Raw genomic sequence first — 21,837 nt, 5'->3', positions numbered from 1 at the left:
AATTGGTCTTCCAGCTGTTCCTTATATGTACATTTAACTTTTCCAGCCTCTTATTGTTACCTGTCCCAACTTTTTTTGGAATGTGTAGCTCTCATGAAACCCAAAATGAGCCAATATTTGTCATGACATTTCAAAATGTCTCACTTTCAAAATTTGATGTTATCTATATTCTATTGTGAATAAAATACATTAGATTTGTTTATTAGTTTATTAGATTTGTAAATTATTCCATTCCTTTTTTTACTCACAAATACAGTTTCCCAACTTTTTTGGATTCGAGTTTGTACCTGTACTTTTATCTAAACAATACAATTATTTTCCTATACTTCAATTTCTGTATATATAGTACATCATTTAATGTTTTGTTTTGTTTTTTATGTGTTGTACTTTCTTTTACACTGGAAGCTAATTGTCAAGTCAAATTTCTTGTGTGTGAAAACATACCTGGTAATAAATATCTTCTTCTGAAGTTGAGACTATGGCATTGTGGGATACAGCTCCCTCTCGAGTTTTCACAAGACATCACAGAGACATTTCTCCATTATGGGAACGCCTTCCCTTCCAACCTTTCCTGAAGTCGTATTGGCTCACGCCAGTCCAAATGAACGGCCAATTGTCACAAAGTCTGCAAATACTGATGCATTCGAGAGATGGTATAAAATGCTGTGCATGTGACAATTACATCAGAATCTCCACCTTCACTTTGCTGAACAACCTAAGAATATGGCTAATAAACTATTTACAGTGCCTTGCAGATGTATTTATAACCCTTAATTTTTTCACATTTTGTTTTGTTGCTGCCTTATGTTAAACTGCTTTAAATTAGTTTTTCCCCACATTAATCTACACAGTCGTTAACGCCCTATGAAATGATGTTCTACTATGTCATATAGCCATTCACAGTCTGTAGTGACAGGTGCAGATGCCGCCACCCACATACCCTGTGGTATTTTCTGACATAGTAAACTTGCTCAGTGTTTAAAACCAGGCCAAAGCTATGAGCCATGTAATGCCGAGTAGCTCTTTGCACCAGAAGACCACAAGATCAAGGTCTTCTTTGGCGCACGGCTCATTGCAGTGCAGGGACACCAGGCTCCCAGCTGCTACACGACCACTGCTGTACCTCGCCAGGAGCCATATATGTGGAGGGAAGTGTAAAGGGACCTGGGAAGAGGTGCCACAGCAAGTGGAGGAGCCAGTGCTGTGACTCCCACCCACCGTCAGCTGCCAAGGCATCTTCCTGACAGCCCGGAGAGGAGGGTAGAGTGCACGATCGGCCCAGCTCCAAAGAACTGCAAGCGGTCTCAAAAGTTTTGAAATTTATGTTTGATGAGAGCGTGAAAATTCAAAAATTCATACATTTGCACAAAAGAGCTCTTTCCTCCTCACTCACTCACTGTAGTGCTGCTTGCCCCCACCTGCTTGCCCCGTCACAAAGGTTATGACCGCGTATCACTCACCAGTGCATCCAAAGACCGAGCCCCTATGTCAGTTCCTGAGCCCATGCAAAACTATTCTGGGAATTTCGTGCTGGTTACTCATTGTGATAGAATTTGGGTACCCCTTTCAAATCAGACGCAGACCACCCTGCTTCAACAGCATGGTGTAGTCTCTAACATTTCCTTGAAATGCCCTGGTTCTGAGACAAAAGAGACTGCTCGAAAAAGGATCAATAGAATGAGTCTATGAGCAGGTTTTACAGTCGCCATATTGTGTTGCCTAAGAGAGATGGAGGACTCCACCTGATTCTAGATCCCAGGCCCATCAACATAGCGCACTGCAAGTGTATGTTCAGGATGATAACACTCAAACAGACCCTGGCACCAATTCAGACCATGGACTGGTTGTGTCCATTAATTTAAAAGATGCATACTTTTATCGCAGACGCTTTCAAGGGCACAACATACTAGTACTCTGTTCTCCCATTTGGGCTGGCTTTGGCCTCGCACACTTTCTCAAAGTGCATAGATGCAGCTCTTGCCACTGGGATGCGCATTCTCAATTATTTCTATGACTGGCGGATCTTAGCTCAGTCATGGGACAAACTATACCCAGCCATATAGACAAACTGCTTCTTAGTTTTTGGGGCTATATGTAAATGTGCATAAGAGCATTCTTGCCCCCAGTCAGGCTATGAAGAATTGTGTGCTTTGACTCATTGGAAATGTGCGCTTGGCGGCCATTGCATTTTGTCTTCCCTGCACCATTTCAGATTGGGCAGCTCTGTTCTCTTTAAGGAATTTCAGAGGCTGCTGAGACTCATGGCAGTGTATGTAATCTGAGTTTACTACACATGCGCCTGCTACAGTTATGGCTGAAATCTTGAGTCACTTGTTGGACGACGTGCATCGAAGTCTCCAGGCAGCTGCATAGAAGCTCTGAGAAAGATCTCTTAAGCCATAACTTTACCCTGGGCTTGGTGACATCATGTGTAGTGGTCACAATGGACGCATTGCACTGGCCAGCAGCCACGATGTATGTTTTCCTCCGATCAAGATAACACAGCTGGTATTATGCAAGATAAGGGAGGATAAGCTGATAAGGATACACTTAATGCCCCGAACTGGCCGAACCAGCCTTGATTCCCGGACCAGACAAAGCTGGTGGCGCTTCCTAGGCAACATCAGGAAAGACCTACTGTCTCAAGTGAGCGGCCTGATGTAGCACCCCAACCCGGAGTGATGGAGCCTTCATGTGTGGCTGCTTCAGGGATATCAGAGGAGCTGACCACCCTGCATTCTCATGTGCTTGAAATGCTCTCAGAGGCACGAGTGCCCTCCATTAAACATTGTATGCTCTACAATGGGGAGTGTTCGTGTTCATGTCGACCCAGCTGCTTGCTCCCTGTCGGATGTACTGCATTTTCTACAGTACAGGCTGGATAGTGGATGTCTACCATCAGCACTAAAAAAAAAGATCTTTGTGGCTGCTTTTGCCTTGTTTTGTTCCCCTTGGCCGGGCAATCAATCGGTAGGCACACCCTGGTGGTGAGTTTACCCATCACCTCATAACTCCAGTTCCCTTAGAGCGGGAACGAGACATCACAGAGGTCGCAGTGTTCAATGCTCAACCAGCTAAGTGGCGTTCAGGATCAGATTCTGACTTGATTGTCACGTGCACAATATTTTATTCTGCCTCTCGAGCAGAAGTATTTATATAGGAATATTTGCATGCGATTTGAATACTTCTTCGAAAATTGGCCAGTCATCAGTCATCATTTGCCAGACTGTCATGAGCAAACAGGACTTCAGTGAAGGTTGGAACAGAAGGATAACTCCCCAAAATGGAGAAATGTCTCCGTGATGTCTCGTTCCTGCTCTCAGGGAACCAAGGTTACAATAGCAACCGGAGACGTTTTCTACTGGGATGTTGTGGCATGTACCAGCTCTCAGAGATTGTGCACAATAAACTTAAGAAAGAATTGTATAGTAGATATAGCAATGCTGCTAAATCACTAGTTAGCATTATACAATGCTCCAAACAAAGCCATGAACCAACGATTACTTTGTGCACCTAATATTATTAAGCTGTTTCACTTTGGAGAATCCAGCTGACAGAATGAAAAGACTGACTGAAAGAGCAGTCAAAAGAAATACAATGCAGCAAGGAATCAAGGCACTTTTAATGGCAGAAATCATCACCTGAGGCAGTGCAAACACCCCACATTCACCTGAGCTTTCCTTCCATTTCCTACTGAACCTCATACTCATACCTCAGAAGCTACACCGGCTTCGATTTGACTTTGGACACTTGATATGCATATTTATGAGGTAGAATTAAAAACACCTTGCTTGCTTTTGTTCATCTTCCAAATCCATGCATTTTACTGAACCAAATTCAATATAAAACTGATGAGCTAAAAAACAATTTGCAAGTGATGCCATACAGTGTATCCGCTTCAGTTTATCTTCTGTCCACCTTTCCTTGCACTAAAGCAGTGGTTCTCAATCCTGTCCTGGAGTATCCCCAGCCCTGCACATTTTGTATGTCATCTATCACACTCGACTCAACTCATAAGCTCATTAGTGGATACTGCGAGACCAGAAGTGGGTGTGTCAGATAGAGGGAGACATACTGGGGTACTTAATGGATCTGTTTGAAAACCACTGCACTAGACCACTCAGGGAGAGAAATCCAACAAACTAACATTTTCATTAAAACCTTTAAAATGTAATCTATAATATATAAAAGAAAACGAGCAAAAAGGCACATACAGGCTCAAGCAGAACTTTACCAAATCAATCTCTCATTTTAAACATTTAGGCACTTTGTGCATTAATATTTGCCACGGTTCCTCCGAGGGTCTTCGTTTAACCGAACAGGAAGCTGCACAAAAAGAAAAGGCAATGTCAGTATAACCATCATATGGATATGAATAAATCCTTAAATTAACATTCATAAATGTGCAAACACACACACGTTTGTTTTTGTGTAAAGTGTGTTCATCCCATAGGTGTAATGGTTTTTATAATGTACAAACTGTATATTCTATGGCCCTTCACCAACCCTACACCTAACCCTCACAGGAAACTTTGTGCATTTTTACTTTCTCAAAAAAACTCATTCTGTATGATTTATAAGTGTTTTGAAAAATGGGGACATGGGTTATGTCCTCATAAGTCTCCCTCTCCTTGTAATACCTGTGTCATACCCATGTCATTATACAGAGTTGTGTCCTGATATGTCACAAAAACAAGAGCACACACACACACACACACATGCACACATGCACGCACGCAAACACACACACACACACACACACACAGAGAGCCATTCGAATGTTTATGATTTTGTTAAGATTTGTAATGTTTTTTTTAAAGATGTTTCTTATGCTCATTCAGGCTGCTTTTATTTAAACAAAAGCATATTTGTGAAATATAACTGCAATTTAAAATCATGACTTCAGTGTCACGCGATCCTTCGGAAATCATTCTAATAAGATTAAAAGCAAATACCAAGAGATTCTCAAATGAATTTTACTCGTTATATAAGCTGTACTTTGCATACAAATGCATTACAGAAGCATTTTCATTAGTGCTCTCAGACTTTTTGACCTTTGCATTCATATTTCTGTCCATTTATTAGACCTCACCTGTAAGGATATCCATGATATTTGGCCCTAAAGATGGAGAGCAGCCAACTGAAGAAGAGCACCACCAGCCCGATTCCTGCTACACACATGACTGCAGAGAAACAAGACACAATCAACCCTGTTCTGATCCCTCAAGCGTTCATAAAGAGCACAGGCTGATGACAGCATACTTTTCCTCTTCCCGATGTCCAGGTCAGAGGTCGCGGCTTCGTGAAGCAGCACCATTCCTAAAGTTACCGCAGCATCTGAAGCAGAGCTCAGGAACACATGAACTAGACTAAAACCACAGCATGTAACTGCAATCACGCAGTGCAACTGATCTGAGTGCAACGAAGGATACTGAAGAGAAGAACAATGTGAGTCTCTGCCACAAACTGAGCCTGACTGCTGCCGTGGATGTAACTCTGAAATCAGAAAACACATGTTTCTGTGGGCTGAACAAATGAAAACGTACAATCGAGGCAATGCAGTGGCATTATTCAATCAAAACAGTGGTCGTTTATTGACAAGTCTTGAAGGAGACATAACACCAAAACCGAGCATTTTTCTGAATGAGAGTGGGAAGTGCAGATGTTTGACAGCAAAAACATTAACATTACTGGTTAAACTCAAGGAACATGAAAAGAAGAAAAAGGCATGTTGCATGGCATGCAATATCGCGAAAAAAAAAAAAAAAGTTGCCTGGCAAAATGGCTGAAAATGTTGCCCCATGTATGATTAGCGTCTGGGTCTAACTCACCACTTGGCCAGTGTTTGGGTTCTTGTGAGCGTATGGAGGTCCTCTGATGTGGTTCCACATTTGACCCGAAGTCATGATCAAAACAAAACTCTAGATCCAGAGAGACAGACAGAGAAAGGTGTTCATGTTAACCAGATCTGTTCTGAAGAAATGCCTGCCCATGCTAACTTCTCTATGTTAGTAGGGAGAATGAGAATGGTTGTGAATGCACTGATATGCATGTGTTCATTTGTTATGAAGACAATGGTAGGTGTGAATAAGGAACAATGATCAAGGACTCTAGAAATGAATTGGGTTTCTATTGTATTGTCATTTTCATCTGGCAAAAATTTTTCATTTCCATTTTATTCGAATATGCTAAATATTTTTTGCATCATGTTTGTCAGTTTAAATGCATGCCAGCTTTTGTGGCTATCTCTATAACCAAAGCCATTCTGGAGTTATTATTTATCCTAAACACTCAAAGCTAAATTTGTCCTCGCTTGATTAAAAACTGGTAACACTTTGATGAGCAGTTCTCACGATTAACTAGTTATTTATAAGCATGCATATTACTATCTTATTGGCTGTTTATTAGCACATATACAGCACATACGAATGCATTATTTTGCATGACCATATTCTAGATCCCAAACCTAAACTTAATAACTACCTTAACACCTATTAATAATAATAGAGCTGTGCAATTAATCGCATGTGATTGTCATTCGCATCCATTCAGTAAAGAACCGGCTTTCCTGACGAGATGCAAATCACAATCGCTTGCCATTAATTGCACAGCTCTAATTAATAAGCAGCAAATTAGGAGTTTATGGCAATACAAGTTATTATTTAAAACTGTGAATATGTCCCCAAATTAAAATGCGACCTTAAAACCTTTACAAGGGCGTCAACAGAAGAAGGAACTCATGTTTGTGTTATAAAACACAGATGCCCACCAGTGCAGAGAAGGCCCAGACGTTCTTGTTGAACAGGAACTCCAGGTTGTTTCGTCGTAAGTAAGCCAGACTGCCGATGAAGGCCAGCAGCAGACCCAGCAGCAGCGGCCCGGCGTAGTTCGGAGGCCTGATGACCCGGATCTGAAGGACACACACAGACAGACAGCACGTTAAAGACTGGAGTGAGCGTTCAGCTCAGATCCTCAGTGTGTCTGCACTGGACTCACATGAACATCTGTCCGGTCGGCCACCCATCGAGCCAGCTGTTCGGCCGCAAACCCCCGCACCTGCAGCTCGTATGTGTCCGCTGTCTTCGGTTTGCCTTTGGCCGGGAAGTTGATGAACGTCGGAGCCGAGTTCATGTTAAGCTGAAGAAGGCATGCGCAAAATGAAGTTACTGGACTTAATAATGTAATAACATGCTTTGCTTACCAAACAACTTGACATTACATAATTGCAGACTATTGAATATTTTTATCAGCTCCTTTCAGATATGGATATGACCAGTGTTGTGGAAAGTTACATTTAAAAGTCATGCATTACAATATTGCGTTACTCCCCAAAAAAAGTAACTTATTGCATAAATTTGTTACTTTTTATATTCCACATCTGGGTCGTGCTTGCTTGTTCGTTTTTAATTTAAAAAAAAAAAAAACTATATTTTCTGCAAATGTTATATTTTTCTTTTACATAAAAAGTTGTTTATAATGTTTTACTTTGAATTATAATCACATTGTGGAAATAAAAAGGGTTGCACATACTGGTTCATGTTTTAATTTGTACATGAAACAACATTTGCAACCCTTTTTGGAGCCAAGTACAAAGGGAAAATAGATTTCAGTAGTTACCATCTGAAATACATCTGAGCCTTCATCAAAATCCACCGTTGCAAAGAAGATCCTGTTAGTAAACGCACTCGAATAACGCCAGGAGTTGGCAAGGATCTGGTACTCTTCATCTGCCTGTCTGAACACAACAGTAAACGACACTAAATTTGTGTTATATACCAACGCGGATGAAATGTCAAGTATATTTAACACCATTGATTCAGTGCAGAAATTATGACTAATTTTAGTTCCCCAAACATTCTCCTCATCTGCAAAAAACTCCATCCTGAAGTCACTCCTTGAGTCAATGTCTCGGTCTCAAAAGCCAGATTTTATGCACAGTTAAAGTCTTGTAGGCTTCCAACAACAGCAATGTGCATGCACTTCACCTCCAGATTATCGTACAGTGTCTTTTTCGGTTTGTAAAGTGTGTTTGTGATCTTACAGTCGATACTTGACCTCTACACCACGTCTGTCCTGTTCAGATCCAAGATTTTGTCTAAATTCTATGTATTTATTTATTTATTCACTCTTTAATGCCATTCCAGCATCAATGCTATTTTCATGATGATCTCTGAATAAATTATACAAGGTTTACACTTAACAAAAGGTTCTGAAAGATAAGACTAAAACTCTAAAATACATTCTGGTGATACATTTCTAAATAAACCAGATAAAACCATTGTCTATTTACCATTAATAACAGTACATGCTAAAAAAAAAAACATGTTTCACATGTTATTGTAGTTCAGCGAGGATGGTGTTCACTAGGTTTGGTTAATAACGAGAGTGAGCGTGTTCTCTCTCACTTGCAGACTGCACACTGTCTCTGAGGCTGCAGTGCTGTGAACATGATGATGACCGAGTAGTTTCGTGGAGGGGCTCGGACCAGCCTCCTGAACTTCTCTCCGTTCAGCCGGATCACTGCACGCATACTGGTCCACTCCATCATCTGACTGACCTTCTCTGACAGCAGGGTCTGCGCGCACACACACACACACACACACACACACACACACACGCACACACACACATATATAAACACAGGCCAAGTGTGTCAGATCAGAATACACTGAGAAAAACCCAAATCAATCATTAATTTTAAGTGATTTATAGATGGAACACAGGGTTTTAAACATGCAAAAAATAATACGTAATTTAACTGTTAATCCCTTGTTGTTGTGAGACAGAGCGAAGCTATCATAAGCTGTAGGATGATTTGAGTAAACAGTGAACTCTGTGTGTATGAGGGAGGAAAACAATTCAGATCCACTGACCTCTTTCTTTTTCTGTCCATCTGATGGCGTGCCGTATAAACTAACAGCGAGGAAAGCTATTATTAAAAGTTTGTAATACATGTCTGAAGCAGCCGCTGCGCCCACGACAGAATGAACTCCTGTCCGTTTCCTATTGGTGGTGCGATGCGATACGGAAGAGCAGGTAAAATAAAAGTCTCAAGCCATAAAACAAAAGCAGTTCGTATTTACAAAATAAAAGCCCTATGCTGGCACTGACTATTATATAAGCTCATCCATTCAGCTTTCACATGTAATTTCTTTGTGTTTTTTTTTTCAAAAAAAAAAAGTGACCTTTATGACTGGTTTCGTGATCCGGGGTCACAAATGTATTTTATTTATTTGTGAACTCTTCTCCCTTAAAGACGATTATGTGTTTTCCTGCTGGGTGCGAATAACGATTCACCGTGTTTAATGTTTCATTAAACATGATAATAATTTACAGTTAATGCTCGCGGATACAACTCTGTCTGTACAATCAACAGACACAACTGAAATATGAAAACAATGCATATCGTCATTTCAGAATTTATAAATTTTTTTTTGGGGGGGGGGGGTCAATAGCTTAACAATTAATGACATGGAGACGTTAAATGAATTGGAAATGAAATTAAATGAAGAGACTTATTACATTAAATTAAAAAACTCCTGCATCCCGAGATGCACTGACGCGCGTGTGCGCGCGAGCTTTTGTGCTAAACATCCGGTGAGTGAATGTGCGCGAGGAGGAAGATGGCGACGCTGATCCTCCCGTCTGACTGGATAAAAAACTGGGACAAATATGGCAAAAATGAGCTGTGAGTAAGAGTTTGGTAATCAGGTGGCAAGTGGAGATGAAAATAAAGATATATCTGTTTTATTTGGGCTGTATCACCGCGGGTGATCGTTCTCCTCATTGTGAATGTCCTCAGCTAACGTCAGTGCGCGTTAAAGACTCGTTACTCAAAGTTCAATAAAATAACCAACACATCTACATATATCACTAACCATATAAAGAATATAAAGTCTGTATTTTCTGTTCCTGAATGTGTAAGACACTTTATCCGATACTTAAGTACTATTCATGAATATAATGTCAGTGTGCTAATAGTTAGCAATGTTAGCATTAGCATGTGTCTACTTATCAGTGTGTAACATAGTGTTTAATTTGTGTTTCATGCTGATAAATGTGATCTGATACACCCTGAGCAGAGCTGGAGTCAGTATTATGGGGTGTTATGAGGTTGTGTGTAGTGTAAGGTGTAGATGTAACGTCAGTTGTGCTAAAGAGTTCACTTTTATAAGCGCCCTTCAGATTTCATGAGATCTCGCTCGAGTCTGAAACGAACTGATCTGCCCTGACGTTACCCAGAGAGCGCTTCTGAATACTACAGTCTCGGAGCACACGGGGCGGTCTGATTATGGACTGATAGCAAGCTGCCTGTCCGCTCGAGCAGACCGCATTTTGAACAGGTGTGATGAAGCGGATGCCAGTGCATGCTACACCTAGTGGTTTTCTAGACGAGGCATCTTGTTTCAACACTGCTTTTGCATGCAGCATTCTTAAAATCCAGGGAGCTGTCACGTGCAGGTCTGTCTTGTTAGGCAGCTTACTAGAGATTTGAGCATTGCCTGATTGATATTCACCTGCACCTGTCTTTAACAGGTAGTTTGACTTTGACCCATGCAGGTTTTCATGAAACTGATGAGATGTTTGCAGGATATTCAGCTGATAATGAAGTGTTAATAATAACCTGTGTCATAAGGAGTGTGTTAAAGTTGTTCAGCATCATCATACTGAGGTGATTGTGGTGCTGGATTAGACAAACAAACAAACTTTAAATGTGTAGTGAGTAATAAGCTATACATTTTTGATCTGTCATGCCCAAAAACTATTAGACCTCATTCACTGTTAATCCAATGCAAATCAAACTTTACTGTTTTTGATTACGTGCTTATTGATAACTGGAATTCTCTTTCTAGCCGTTGACTTGTTTGTCTTTTCTGTTTCCAGTTTCCAGTTTTTCCAGGACCTCGCAGGGAAACCCAGCAATCCTCAGGTTGTTAAAGGTGAGCTCACGTCATCACTTTTAATCTTCTGGGGCTTGTGATGGTGTTTGTAGATAGGGATGCTCCGAAATGAAAATTATTGGCTGAAACAGAAAATGCCTTTTTAATGAGCTCAATTTTAATGTGACTTAATAAAAAAAAAAAACCTCTACAAACACCTTCTCTTTACTGAAAGTAACACAATATAATAGGACAGAATTTATATTAACATTAGTAACACATTTAAAAAAGGTTTATAAGTTAAATACTTTAGTTAACATGATGTTAATTTACTATTAAAATCATCATTTGTGCTTGTTAACAGTTCATGCATTCAGAATTAACATAAACTAATAACTGTAGTCTCATTGACTAACATTAGGAAAGATGAATAAATACTGTAATAAATGTATTGTTCATGGTAGTTAATAAGCTACATTAACTAGTCTATTATAAAGTGTTACCTTAATATTAAATAGCAATATATTATGTTTATGCTGAAAACCAAAAATGCCATTTTCGGCAGCCAAGATTTCAGTGCATCCTTAGTTGTATACATGAATGCTATTTGTGCAGATTATAAATTATAATGCACAAAATTATGCTTTTCATGTAAATCAGAATTTAAAAGTACATTAAGATGTAAGCAATAGCACATCCTTGTTCATGTAAACCATAGAAATGACAGGAAATCTCAGAAGTAAGCCAGCAGTGATGCATGTTTCTGTGAGTCTGTCCGTCCTGTCTAATATTTTCATCTCTTCTCTTGATAATCCAAAGCGACTGACACTGGTTGTAAAGGGTCAGAAGAAGAACAAGTTTTTAATATTCCACATGAGCAATATTTACAACATTTATGTTTGTATTTTTAGTGTTAGCAATAAATGCCAACTGTGCTGTAATTACTGTACTGCTCATAAGATTGGCTTTTTATTCAAGATGTTAGTATTATCTATTTATTGACATTCTTCTTAGATTTTTTCACTTGTTTCCTGCCGTGATTGATAATTTCACGGTAGCTGGAATAGCCCTAATTTATAAACGGTTAACCAATCATCCATTATCCTTTGTGTGTTGTAGATCTGCAGACAGGCCTGTACGAGCTCTGCTGGCATGTAATCCAGGGCAGTCTGAAGGTGGATGTGGCTGCCAGTGTCCTGACTGATGTAATGGTGAGTGCTGACCCCGTCTCATAACGTTAGCCCACCCCCCTGCTCTGAGACCACTAGGATCGACTGTCTGGGTTTGTGTCACACGTGATGTGACGGAGACTGTTCTCTGTGTTACTCGCATGGTTTACTCCTCTTAATAGTTAATACAAATACTGTCATCGTTTACATGTTATCATACTTCATATTAATCCTGTGTGATTCACTTAACCATAAACTCATTCTGGACGCTTTTCACTGTGATAAAGTGAATGTGGATGGAGACACTCAAGCTCCAAAATCATCAAGTCTATTAATCTAGTCAAACAAACCCAAGCTGCTTTTTGAGGGAACATTAGTTAATGGAAAGCCACCGGCTTCTAACCCTAACATCTCCTCTGATTCACCTAACACATGATCTAAACAGAAACGTCTCTGCATTACTGATTTCTGTGAAGTCCGATTATTGACTCCGACTCTGACTGGTTGAGTTTCTTTGCTCTTGAGTCTGCTGTCACACGAGTGCTTCTGATGGGTCAGAAGTGTCCCAGCGCCTCACACACTAATGCAAACACCTTGTGAAGTTCTGCCAGGGCTCTCCTGTCCCAGCACCCTCAGGAAGTCTGTGGAGTTTGCAGTCCCGTGTGTATCTCCGTTAACGTTCGAATCAGACGTCACGCGTGTTCTCTGGTTTGATCTACGCAGCGTGGACACAGATTGCTTTGCTGCTGCCGCTGGGACATCTCATCCAGCCGAAGTGTACCGGTGATTGATCACCAGCTTCTGCTTCTGTGTACTGTCCACCGTCCTCCAGTGAACTGGAAAAGAGACCATCAAATTCGGTGGAATTGAAATGCTGTAGAAGTTTGTGCAATGTGCCATTAAAAGCAATTGTGTTTGTCTTTCAGGAGCTGCGGGACGATATGGCTTCTGTTTTAGCTGATGTGTTCTGTATATTAGGTAAGCCCTGCCGTATGTTTACTCATGCTCACGCTGATGAAGGAGAGCCTGATGTGTTACCTGCATGAGTGAACCTGCTTATTAAACTGAAAAATGGCCGTCTGACAGATGTTTGCTGCTGAATTTAGTCTTACTGAACTCTGCTCTTCATTAGTCAGACACCGTGTGATTGATTTAAATGTTCATGTAATGTCACATGGAGATAGCACAGCTCTTGAAACCTACAGAAAACACACGGGAGTTTGTTACCGATAAATGAATTGTGAGGACCAGATGAAATGAGGATAATCAAATCATCGTTGGTTTAGAAATTATGTTTTACATTTCTTTTATAAACTCTTTGCATTATCATAAATCTTCTTTTAAAAGTGCAACTATTTAAATGTCATTTTCTTCCAAATGATCTTAATGATTTTTTTCATGCAAACACGCAGTTTTGATGTTTTTGTTCATTCTGACGGCACCCATTCGCCACAGTCACTACTACTGAAAATATCCTTTACAATGATAAAATCCACTTACAGCTAACCACCAACTAGTGTGAAGTTGATATTGCTGGCCTTTAAAAAAAAATAAAATAAAAATAAAGATCAACAGGAGTTATGTAAAAAATAAAAAAACATTTATTCTGATCTTTTGATGTTCCTTTTCCACTGTGCTTTCTCTCACTGTATCTTTGCATTTATTTTAAAGTGCAGTTGTATTATAATAACGTTTCTTTCTTAATAATTTTAGTAACAATGATGATGATACTTCTATTATTATATTAATAAATGTATTATTATATAAAACGACTAATGGGCCTAAGGAGTCCCAGACAAAAGAGTTTTGACTAAAAAAGAAAAAAAGACAGCTTTCTTGTAGCCCTCATAAACACTGCAGAGAAACCCCACCGAACAGGTTTGTTGGGTTTTGTTGGATCAGTGTGTTCCCAGTGTGTCTTCACCCAACTGAACCTCATTCAGCGGTTGTGTGTGTGTGTGTGTGTTCAGTGTGAACATGAGTGAACATGAGTTACTTTCATAATCTTCTAAATCCAACTATACCCGACTCGTGTGTGTGTGTGTCTTTACAAAAAACCTTCAGTAGACAAAAACAATTTGTGAGCGTTGAAGATGCCATGTGATCTGAAACCTTTATGCATCCGCATGCCGTTGTGAAGACTAAGACCATCCCTCACATCCTCGGTGACATCTGTGTGAAATTGAAGAAGGCATCTACCCTGACGAAGAGCAATTGGATTCATTTCTCCTTACAAAGCTTATTTAACGGCCTGTCTACAAGAACAGTGTGTGCTTTCAAATAATTGCTGTAACCATTCATTAAAATGGCAGTAGATGTACGTAACACCTCAAGAATTGATTTCTACGTTATGTATGTCTGACTTCATGTGTAATTGATGATCTTGCAGATATCGAGACGGGCTGTTTGGAGGAGAAACACAAGCGAGATCATTTCACCCAGCTGGTCGGAGCCTGTTTGGTGAGTAGAGCAGCGTGACCACTGTGTGGCAGTGATGCACTTCCAGACGCGTCTCTCCTGCTACAGCACACACTGCAGATGACCAAATGGGTGGTTTTTGCGAGCACACAGAAGTGGGTGGCCGTTCCCCTGACTCTGAAGATTAGCAGCGTTAGAGTATTGAGTGGCCCAAATTCTGTCCTCCAGTGAAAAATGAAATTGTAGCCACAAAGGGCCGCTCACCTCCCCTGATCGAACCTCCAGCGAGGTGCTGGAATTAAACAAGACCCTTTCACTTCGGCTGTGGGTTTTTGAGCTAGGCCTCAAACCGGAGCACGATTCGCATCTTCGTCGTGGCAGAACACGAGGTGTTTGTGATGGCAGTCGAGGTGACTCATGAAGACCTGCAGTGCTCCTGCTCTCCTCTTTTCATCTAAACCACTGTACGGCTGATTCGTATGCAAATACACACTTGTTATACAGTGTTATTAGTGTCTTATGTAAGTGTAGCTGAAGGCCATTGAGGTCGGATGTGGGCAGTGCTTCGCTGATGGATGCTGAGATGATATTCAAGCATTTTGATGATTATAATTCTGGTTTTAAGCCCCTGATAGATGTAGCTCAAACTGCAGTGATGGGGAAGAGTGTCTAATTAAAGGCGTTGTTTTCAGGTCTGTGTTCCTGACGGTATGCTGAAGGAGAGATTGGATCCAGAAACGCTGGAGTCTCTGGGGCTGATCAAACAGGCTCAGCAGTTCAACCAGAAGATTGTCAAAATCAAGACCAAACTATTGTAAGTCACATTTCCACCTTAAATTGGATCGATTGCATCTTTCCCTGTGAATACATACAGATCTTGCCTACCTGGACAGCATTCTCTCTTAAACCAGTGTGTGGTTTACAGTCAGTCGAGGTGTTTGTAGGTATCAGAGCACCGTGTAATCAATCCACGGTACTTGCTTGGTTAAAACCGTTTTCCAGCATTATTTCAGTATTTAACAGTGGAGTTCCTGGTGAAAAACTACATTACCCATAATTCAGCAAAGAAATATCCTCCAATTATGGAATCAGATTAAGCAAATCACACCAGAAGAACTCTTTCGCACTGCAAATGAGATCATAAAGCTCTCAAGCTTCATCAGTGTTTGTGCTGTGAATCTTCATTTGCCTCAAGATTCGATTATGATTCAGTGGTTAATGAACTGATTATAAAACAATTATATTGTCCTCCAATATATTTATTTAGTATTCTGTCATTTAAAAAAGGTGAATGACCAACAGTGGATTAACAACAAGAAGAAATCACTGACTAACGTATTAATTACATGAAGATAGATTCTTATTAAAGCTGCTTAAGTTATTCAGTCAGTAGCAGTGAATTGGGCAGGTTGAATGGGTTTCTTGGTCTTCTGTTGTTGGGGTTAATATTAATTACATAGACAGCAGCAGGTTTATTAGATTATACCCTAATGCATGGACCCTATGATGCACATCTGGTTTACGTTCACTTTAGACATAACTGACTACACTTAGGGGATCTCTTGGCACGACAGATATTTTGATATAACTGCATGTGTATTTGACTGTTCGAGTGAACTGAATTCAGGATCTCGTGTTTTCTGAGAGACTCTTTCTGTGCGAGGCTTTAGTCAGCACCGGTGTCCCACTGACTTCCTCTTTTCCCATCACTCACGGCCCACACCTTTTCTCTTTCATGCATCTTTTCGTAAAAAATGAAATGTGCTCAAATATCTGTTTTTAATGACGTTCGATACATTCTGAAGCACCGGCTGCTTCTCTCCTCCTGCCATGTTTCTCTCTGTGAACATCAGATACAAGTGCTGAGCTTCCAAAGGACATGTGTAATTCTTTATTAATGTTTCATAAAAGTACTGTTTCAAATAAAACCGTGTTAAAGCAGGAGCTGCTGCACTCTATAGCCAGTCTTGTCTTTTCAGCAAATCATACTATTTAAGAACTATAAAATCCTATAAAATGTTATGAAATGTTTTACTGTTAACAGAAGAATGAAGTTTCTAACCTCAGTGCAGGACCTTGACAAATATCAATATTTGATAACATAAAGATACAAATGGCACAGTGTTTTGGTTGATTTGATCAGTATCTAATGTAATTCACTTTTGAACAAAGTATTTTCTCCTCAACTGAAACCCTGTTGGAGACTGCTCAGAGCTATAATTGGGATTGAATAATAACAGAAGTAATGCTATTGTAATAGAAATATAAACATCTGTCCACAAAGATGTTGAAAATGATGTGCATGTGAGTCATTGTGAAAGTTCACTGGACTCTATACTTCAATAAAACAGAAACGAGACGGTGAGAAACACTGTATATCGGAGGAAAATGAGTATTGAAACAGTTTCAATTATTCTGAATCAATGTAAAATGGATATTTGAGGTCACTAATATCTAAACGTGAGGGAGAACAGCATGGCTATTTTTAATGGCAAACTGACTTGTGACTTCTTTAGTGTGCGATCATTTGCATCTGAAGCGCAGAGGTTGACCTCGCTGGGTATAAAACACCTCGAGTTCATTGTTTTTCTCTTTCAGACACGGGTCGCTGCTTTCTGCACGTTCAGAGATTGTTGTGAATCTATAAGATGTCCCCAGCCTCATTTAGCTGTAAATGAAAAGCATAGCACTGAACTCCCATGATGAGGATTAATTTCACGCCTTCGTGTAGGTCTTTCTTAATGAGTTTGATCAAGATTACAGAGCAGTATGGCCTGAAAGCCCCTGTTACGTGCCACCCAGCAGTCCTTTCATTAACATGAGGTGTTCGTACTCGACCAGCAGACCTCAGCTCTCATGATGTACTGCATTAGTTTCAGATGACTGCATGAAGTTATTTTCTGCTGTAACCTTCCGTCTTTCACTCTGTAGTTACAAACAGCAGAAGTTCAATTTGTTGCGCGAGGAGAATGAAGGCTACGCTAAGCTGATCACGGAGCTTGGGCAGGATCTGTCGGGGAATCTCAGCAGCCACCTCGTCCTGGAGAACATCAAGTCATTAATCGGTACAGTACGCACTGCATCACCCGTCCTAATGACTCGTGAGCTCAGATACATCTAATATTGCTGTTCAGTTCCAGACGTGATATGATGAATAGTGGGAGGATGATTAGTAACAGTAGATGAGTGTACACATATATATATATATATATATATATATATATATATATATATATATATATATATATATATATATATATATATATATATATATATATATATATACATACATACATACATAAATATTCTAACTTAAAGGGTAAGTTCACCCAATAATCAGAATTATGTCATTAATGACTATGATATATGGAAACAGTGGTATCTAGCCACCCCTAATAAAGAACATATGTGTAATAAATGATATAGTGTGATACAGTGAGCCAAATACAGCACTTTATGATCACTTGAGTGAGCTCGAACCAGCTGCCGTGTGAGAGACCATCACTGAGATCATGAGCTGATGCAGTCCATGTTCTGTCCTCAGGATGCTTCAATCTGGACCCAAACCGTGTGCTGGACATCATCTTGGAGGTGTACGAGTGTCGCTCTGAACACGATGAGTTCTTCATCCCTCTTATCAAGTCCTACATGTGCGAGCACCAGACCCTCTGCCACATGCTGGGCTTCAAGTTCAAGTTTCACCAGGTACGCTCCATCGAATAGCATTGTGTATGGTTCCTACATGCAGATCCACACTATGAAAGACACCGTAGTGTTGCACGATATACTGGTACTGAAAAAGTATAACGATACCCTGCTTCTAAAAAGGGTATGATTCTGCATTTTACTAGTAATCGTACTTTAAGAACGCACTTTCAGAGCTGTAAAACACACGGAGGAATAGAAAAGTAGACGTGTCTGATTAATATGTTTAATGTAACCCTTAAAATACAATCTAGTAAGATGGAATTTGAAAATGGAAAATAGAATATGGGGAAAAATAAACCAGATTTCAATCATATAAACACATTTCAATTTCACAAAGAAATATGAAATAATGCCTGAGAAATAATAAAAGGACAGCTTGAATCAAAATTTTGTATTTTTTTTAATTAGAAAATCGTATTGTGAATCAGAATCATGAATCGGATCGCACCATGTGTTGAGTGAATTGTTACATCCCTAGTACTGAGCATTAACAAACAATCGCACACGTTTCTGTGAAGTTTTGTCTTTCATAGTTTCATTAATGTAACCAATGTGAAGTCTGAAAGGTGCCATATAATGCACAAATACAATATTTTAAATTGTTCTTTGAGTGTGTACGCAAAGTTTTATCAAAAAATACCCCAAAGAAAATTTTTTGTATTACTTTCTTGAAATTGCACTTTTAGGGCATAAGCCAAAACGCTCTGTTTATGTGTATGTCCCCTTTAAATATAAATGAGGTGTTGCTTCCGTCTCCCTTCCAGTGTTGCAAAGACTTGGGTGTTACTTTAACACTGTTTCCGCGGCTTGCTTTTCATGTCCGCGGGAGGGTTTTTGTTGTGAAATTGTTGTGTGTTGTGATGCTTACTTAGTCAGTAGTCTGGATGTTTGCGCACATAGCATTCAATCCATCTTTCAGAAGCAATCTTTGCACAATTCCAGCGCTGAACTGACTCTTGTATGTGAGGTAGTTGATCTGGTGTAAAATGTTAGCACAAAGTATAGGACTTTTTCCTTTTTTTCTGGCCATTTCCTTCGAAAATGAAATGTAACCACTGTGTCCTCAGAGTCTCTATGGAGACTCCCATGTTTGTTTGTGCATCCCAACACACAACTCTTTTAATGGCTCTTTGGCACTGACATTGTACCTCCAGCAGCTACAGCAAGAGAACAGTAATGATGGACCGCTGCTGCTCATTCAGGGCTGTGTATATGCTAATAGAACAGACAGCGTCACAAATGGGCGGGGCTTTCACCAACTATGTCATCAGAGTCATGTGGAGAGATGTTTTTATGTGTTTATGATGTTTTGGAATTATTAGATAATGAGTGAGTGGATTTTTGCCATTCTATGCTTGTTGTTTCCACACACTGCAGTCACACAACTGTGTTTAAGCGCCTTATAAAAGTGATTTTTGCATTCTGTGGCACCTTTAATTTTCTTATGCATAAAAATCAATAAAATAATTCATAAATGGTTGTGTAAAATGACAGTAATGGTTTTTGTAATATTGCAGCCTTACCCTTTAAAGACTTAAAAATAATTTTAGATAAATGATACATTTGTGCATTAATGTTGTTGTGTAATTTTAGAGTAATTAAACATGCCAGCTTATGTTCCACCTTTGCAGTGTACAGATGGCTAACATTTTATTGGTATCAGTCTGCAGTATTCTGATTGAAGTAATTGGCTAATTTGGAGTATTTTATAAGAAGACAACACTGATACATTTAACACCGTCATTATCCAAAAAAAAAATAAATAAAAAAACTGGAAATCACTCCAGGGGACAAATATTACCTCTTTTTGAAATTGAATTTCCGACCCTCACGTATACTGTAAATGTTGAGTTTCAGGTTAGGCATGTTCGGTTTTACAACACAGCCAGTGCTGGGCAAAATTTCAGAAATATCTCCAGTCATTGTTTCTGAACATTTGTCATTGCAGTGAAGAGTACATCAGTTGGCATGGCAACTGTTCTGATAACTCTCTTTAGTTTTAGTTTATGTTATTGTGCAGTAATATTCACTGACTCATACAAGATGACTGCTGTCAAGCATCTTTTTCTGTCATAACTTTTTTTTTCCCCCGATGAACAAAAGTATTAGGAATCTGCTGCGGTCAAATGCTCAAAAGGAATAGGACAGGAATCGTTTGCACATAGTGAACATTACATTGTGCAGCTGGGTTTGTTCGTTCGTTGTCTGTAATCATGTTCATCTGGTGTTTTCTCTTTTTCTCACAGGAGCCTAATGGAGAAACGCCATCATCTCTGTACCACATCGCTGCAGCTCTTCTTCAACACAACCTCATCGCTCTTGAAGATCTCTACGTTCATGTAAGTGGAAGAGTCATGTCTGGAGCAGTAGTGTACCGAACCATGCAGTGTCAACCCCGTTACCTTTCTTAAACAGTTACATTTAATATAATCACTATATACAAGTCAAATCCCTTCAAAGTGTACAATATTTTGATTTTGTGAACTTGACTATTACCTAGCATTTAGCTATTTGTTTAAAGTTGTTTTGACTTGTGGGTAACAGGGGTGACAGATTAGGTTTGACCCTGTTTTTAAAGTTTGTCTGTTTAAAGTTCAAACATTTTAAAGGTTGCCCTTGGTATACCATTATTGAGCTAATGCCTATATCATTCAGTGGCGTATGAGTTTTAATTAAACTATATTATTTATCTAGTAACGCTTGTGTCAGTAACAGGGTTGACAAAAATAACAAAACATGAGTTCGAAAAATAGTTATAAAATAATGAATTAGATGGCCTGAGGTGGCAAAATACAATTTGTTGTCATTTTAAGATTATATATATAAAAAATAATAATAATAATTGATTGAACTTGTTTGGAAAAGGCACTGATTTCATTATGAATCCTTTCCTTAAAACAAAACACTAAAAAGGTTAAGAGAGTGTCGTCAGCTTCCTGGACTATTGCAGGAGTTTTCCAAAGTGCAGGATGTTGTTTGCCTGCTTTAACTCTCACAATTTGAATAAGTTCAATTTTTCATGCTGCTAAGCTGGCCAAGGGCAACACATACACTGTAACAGCAGTGGGAGTCATAACTGCATTCAAATGCTCGAGTAAATTACCGTCTGGTGATGATTGACAGTGATGACCATAGCAACAGACAGAACAAAAAGTCTTAATAGAACTTAGATTTAAAGGAATAGTTCATCCATAAAGTAACATTTGTAGTTTATCCAATATGTAGGTGACGCTTATTCTTCAGCAGAGGAGGATCTTGAGCTGAAACTGTTGTTAATTATAATGTAGTTATTATAATTTTAACCTCTTCAGCATAACTAATATGTGACTTAGTTTAAATTTACAAAACCTAGACTAAACATTAAAGAATAACTAAATAGACCAACACAGCACAGGTCAGACTGACTAAATCATGTGTCTGTACACAGCTCCTCCCGTTAGATTCCAGCATCGTGGAAGAGCACAAGAGAGAGATCCTGGAGGCCAAACAGATCGCCCGTAAACTCACCATGGTGCTCGTGCCCTCCGAAAAGACAGAGGACAAGGAGAAGGAAAAGGAGAAGGAAGAGGAAAAGAATGAGAAGGTAACTTATTTTTGCTGTAGCGTGTTCATTAAATGAAAACTGAAGCACCAGAAAGAAATGTTAAAAATTACTGTTCGTT

The 21,837-nt window shown here is 39.4% G+C and overlaps 2 protein-coding genes across 4 annotated transcripts in view; one reads left to right on the top strand and one right to left on the bottom strand.

Moving 5' to 3' along the window:
- Positions 1 to 3,604: 3,604 nt before the first annotated feature.
- On the bottom strand, positions 3,605 to 9,041 carry LOC127970992 (magnesium transporter protein 1-like). Its single transcript, XM_052573730.1, has 10 exons — positions 8,874 to 9,041; positions 8,406 to 8,575; positions 7,618 to 7,735; positions 6,997 to 7,137; positions 6,770 to 6,910; positions 5,832 to 5,921; positions 5,433 to 5,496; positions 5,263 to 5,337; positions 5,093 to 5,183; positions 3,605 to 4,326 (listed from the first exon to the last, which is right to left on the bottom strand). Exons 1-10 carry the CDS (start codon positions 8,952 to 8,954, stop codon positions 4,311 to 4,313), a joined length of 987 nt encoding a protein of 328 aa, XP_052429690.1. The 5' UTR covers positions 8,955 to 9,041; the 3' UTR covers positions 3,605 to 4,310.
- Positions 9,042 to 9,548: 507 nt separating this feature from the next.
- LOC127970977 (THO complex subunit 2) overlaps positions 9,549 to 21,837 on the top strand; it is a 64,152-nt gene continuing 51,863 nt past the window's right edge. For all 3 annotated transcript variants that reach the window (XM_052573701.1, XM_052573699.1, XM_052573700.1), the window contains exons 1-10: positions 9,549 to 9,688; positions 10,885 to 10,940; positions 12,000 to 12,091; positions 12,976 to 13,027; positions 14,439 to 14,509; positions 15,160 to 15,281; positions 17,399 to 17,532; positions 18,012 to 18,172; positions 20,422 to 20,514; positions 21,603 to 21,758. In XM_052573701.1, coding sequence (XP_052429661.1) covers positions 9,606 to 9,688; positions 10,885 to 10,940; positions 12,000 to 12,091; positions 12,976 to 13,027; positions 14,439 to 14,509; positions 15,160 to 15,281; positions 17,399 to 17,532; positions 18,012 to 18,172; positions 20,422 to 20,514; positions 21,603 to 21,758 — 1,020 coding nt within the window. In that variant the 5' untranslated portion in view covers positions 9,549 to 9,605. The remainder of the gene's footprint in view (positions 9,689 to 10,884; positions 10,941 to 11,999; positions 12,092 to 12,975; positions 13,028 to 14,438; positions 14,510 to 15,159; positions 15,282 to 17,398; positions 17,533 to 18,011; positions 18,173 to 20,421; positions 20,515 to 21,602; positions 21,759 to 21,837) is intronic.

Source organism: Carassius gibelio, chromosome B14, assembly GCF_023724105.1.
Source record: "Carassius gibelio isolate Cgi1373 ecotype wild population from Czech Republic chromosome B14, carGib1.2-hapl.c, whole genome shotgun sequence".
Lineage (NCBI taxonomy): Eukaryota > Metazoa > Chordata > Actinopteri > Cypriniformes > Cyprinidae > Carassius > Carassius gibelio.
The sequence above is the reverse complement of the archived record's forward strand: the minus strand, read 5'-3'. Positions and strand labels throughout refer to the sequence as shown.

Excerpts from the sequence above, each read along its gene's own strand:
- LOC127970992 (XM_052573730.1), bottom strand. The coding sequence starts at position 8,954 with ATGTATTACAAACTTTTAATAATAGCTTTCCTCGCTGTTAGTTTATAC. Across the intron at positions 5,338-5,432 it reads TCACATTGTTCTTCTCTTCA|ATGCTGCGGTAACTTTAGGA; the intron begins GTATCCTTCGTT and ends GCTCTGCTTCAG. Across the intron at positions 5,184-5,262 it reads GGACATCGGGAAGAGGAAAA|TCATGTGTGTAGCAGGAATC; the intron begins GTATGCTGTCAT and ends GTTTCTCTGCAG.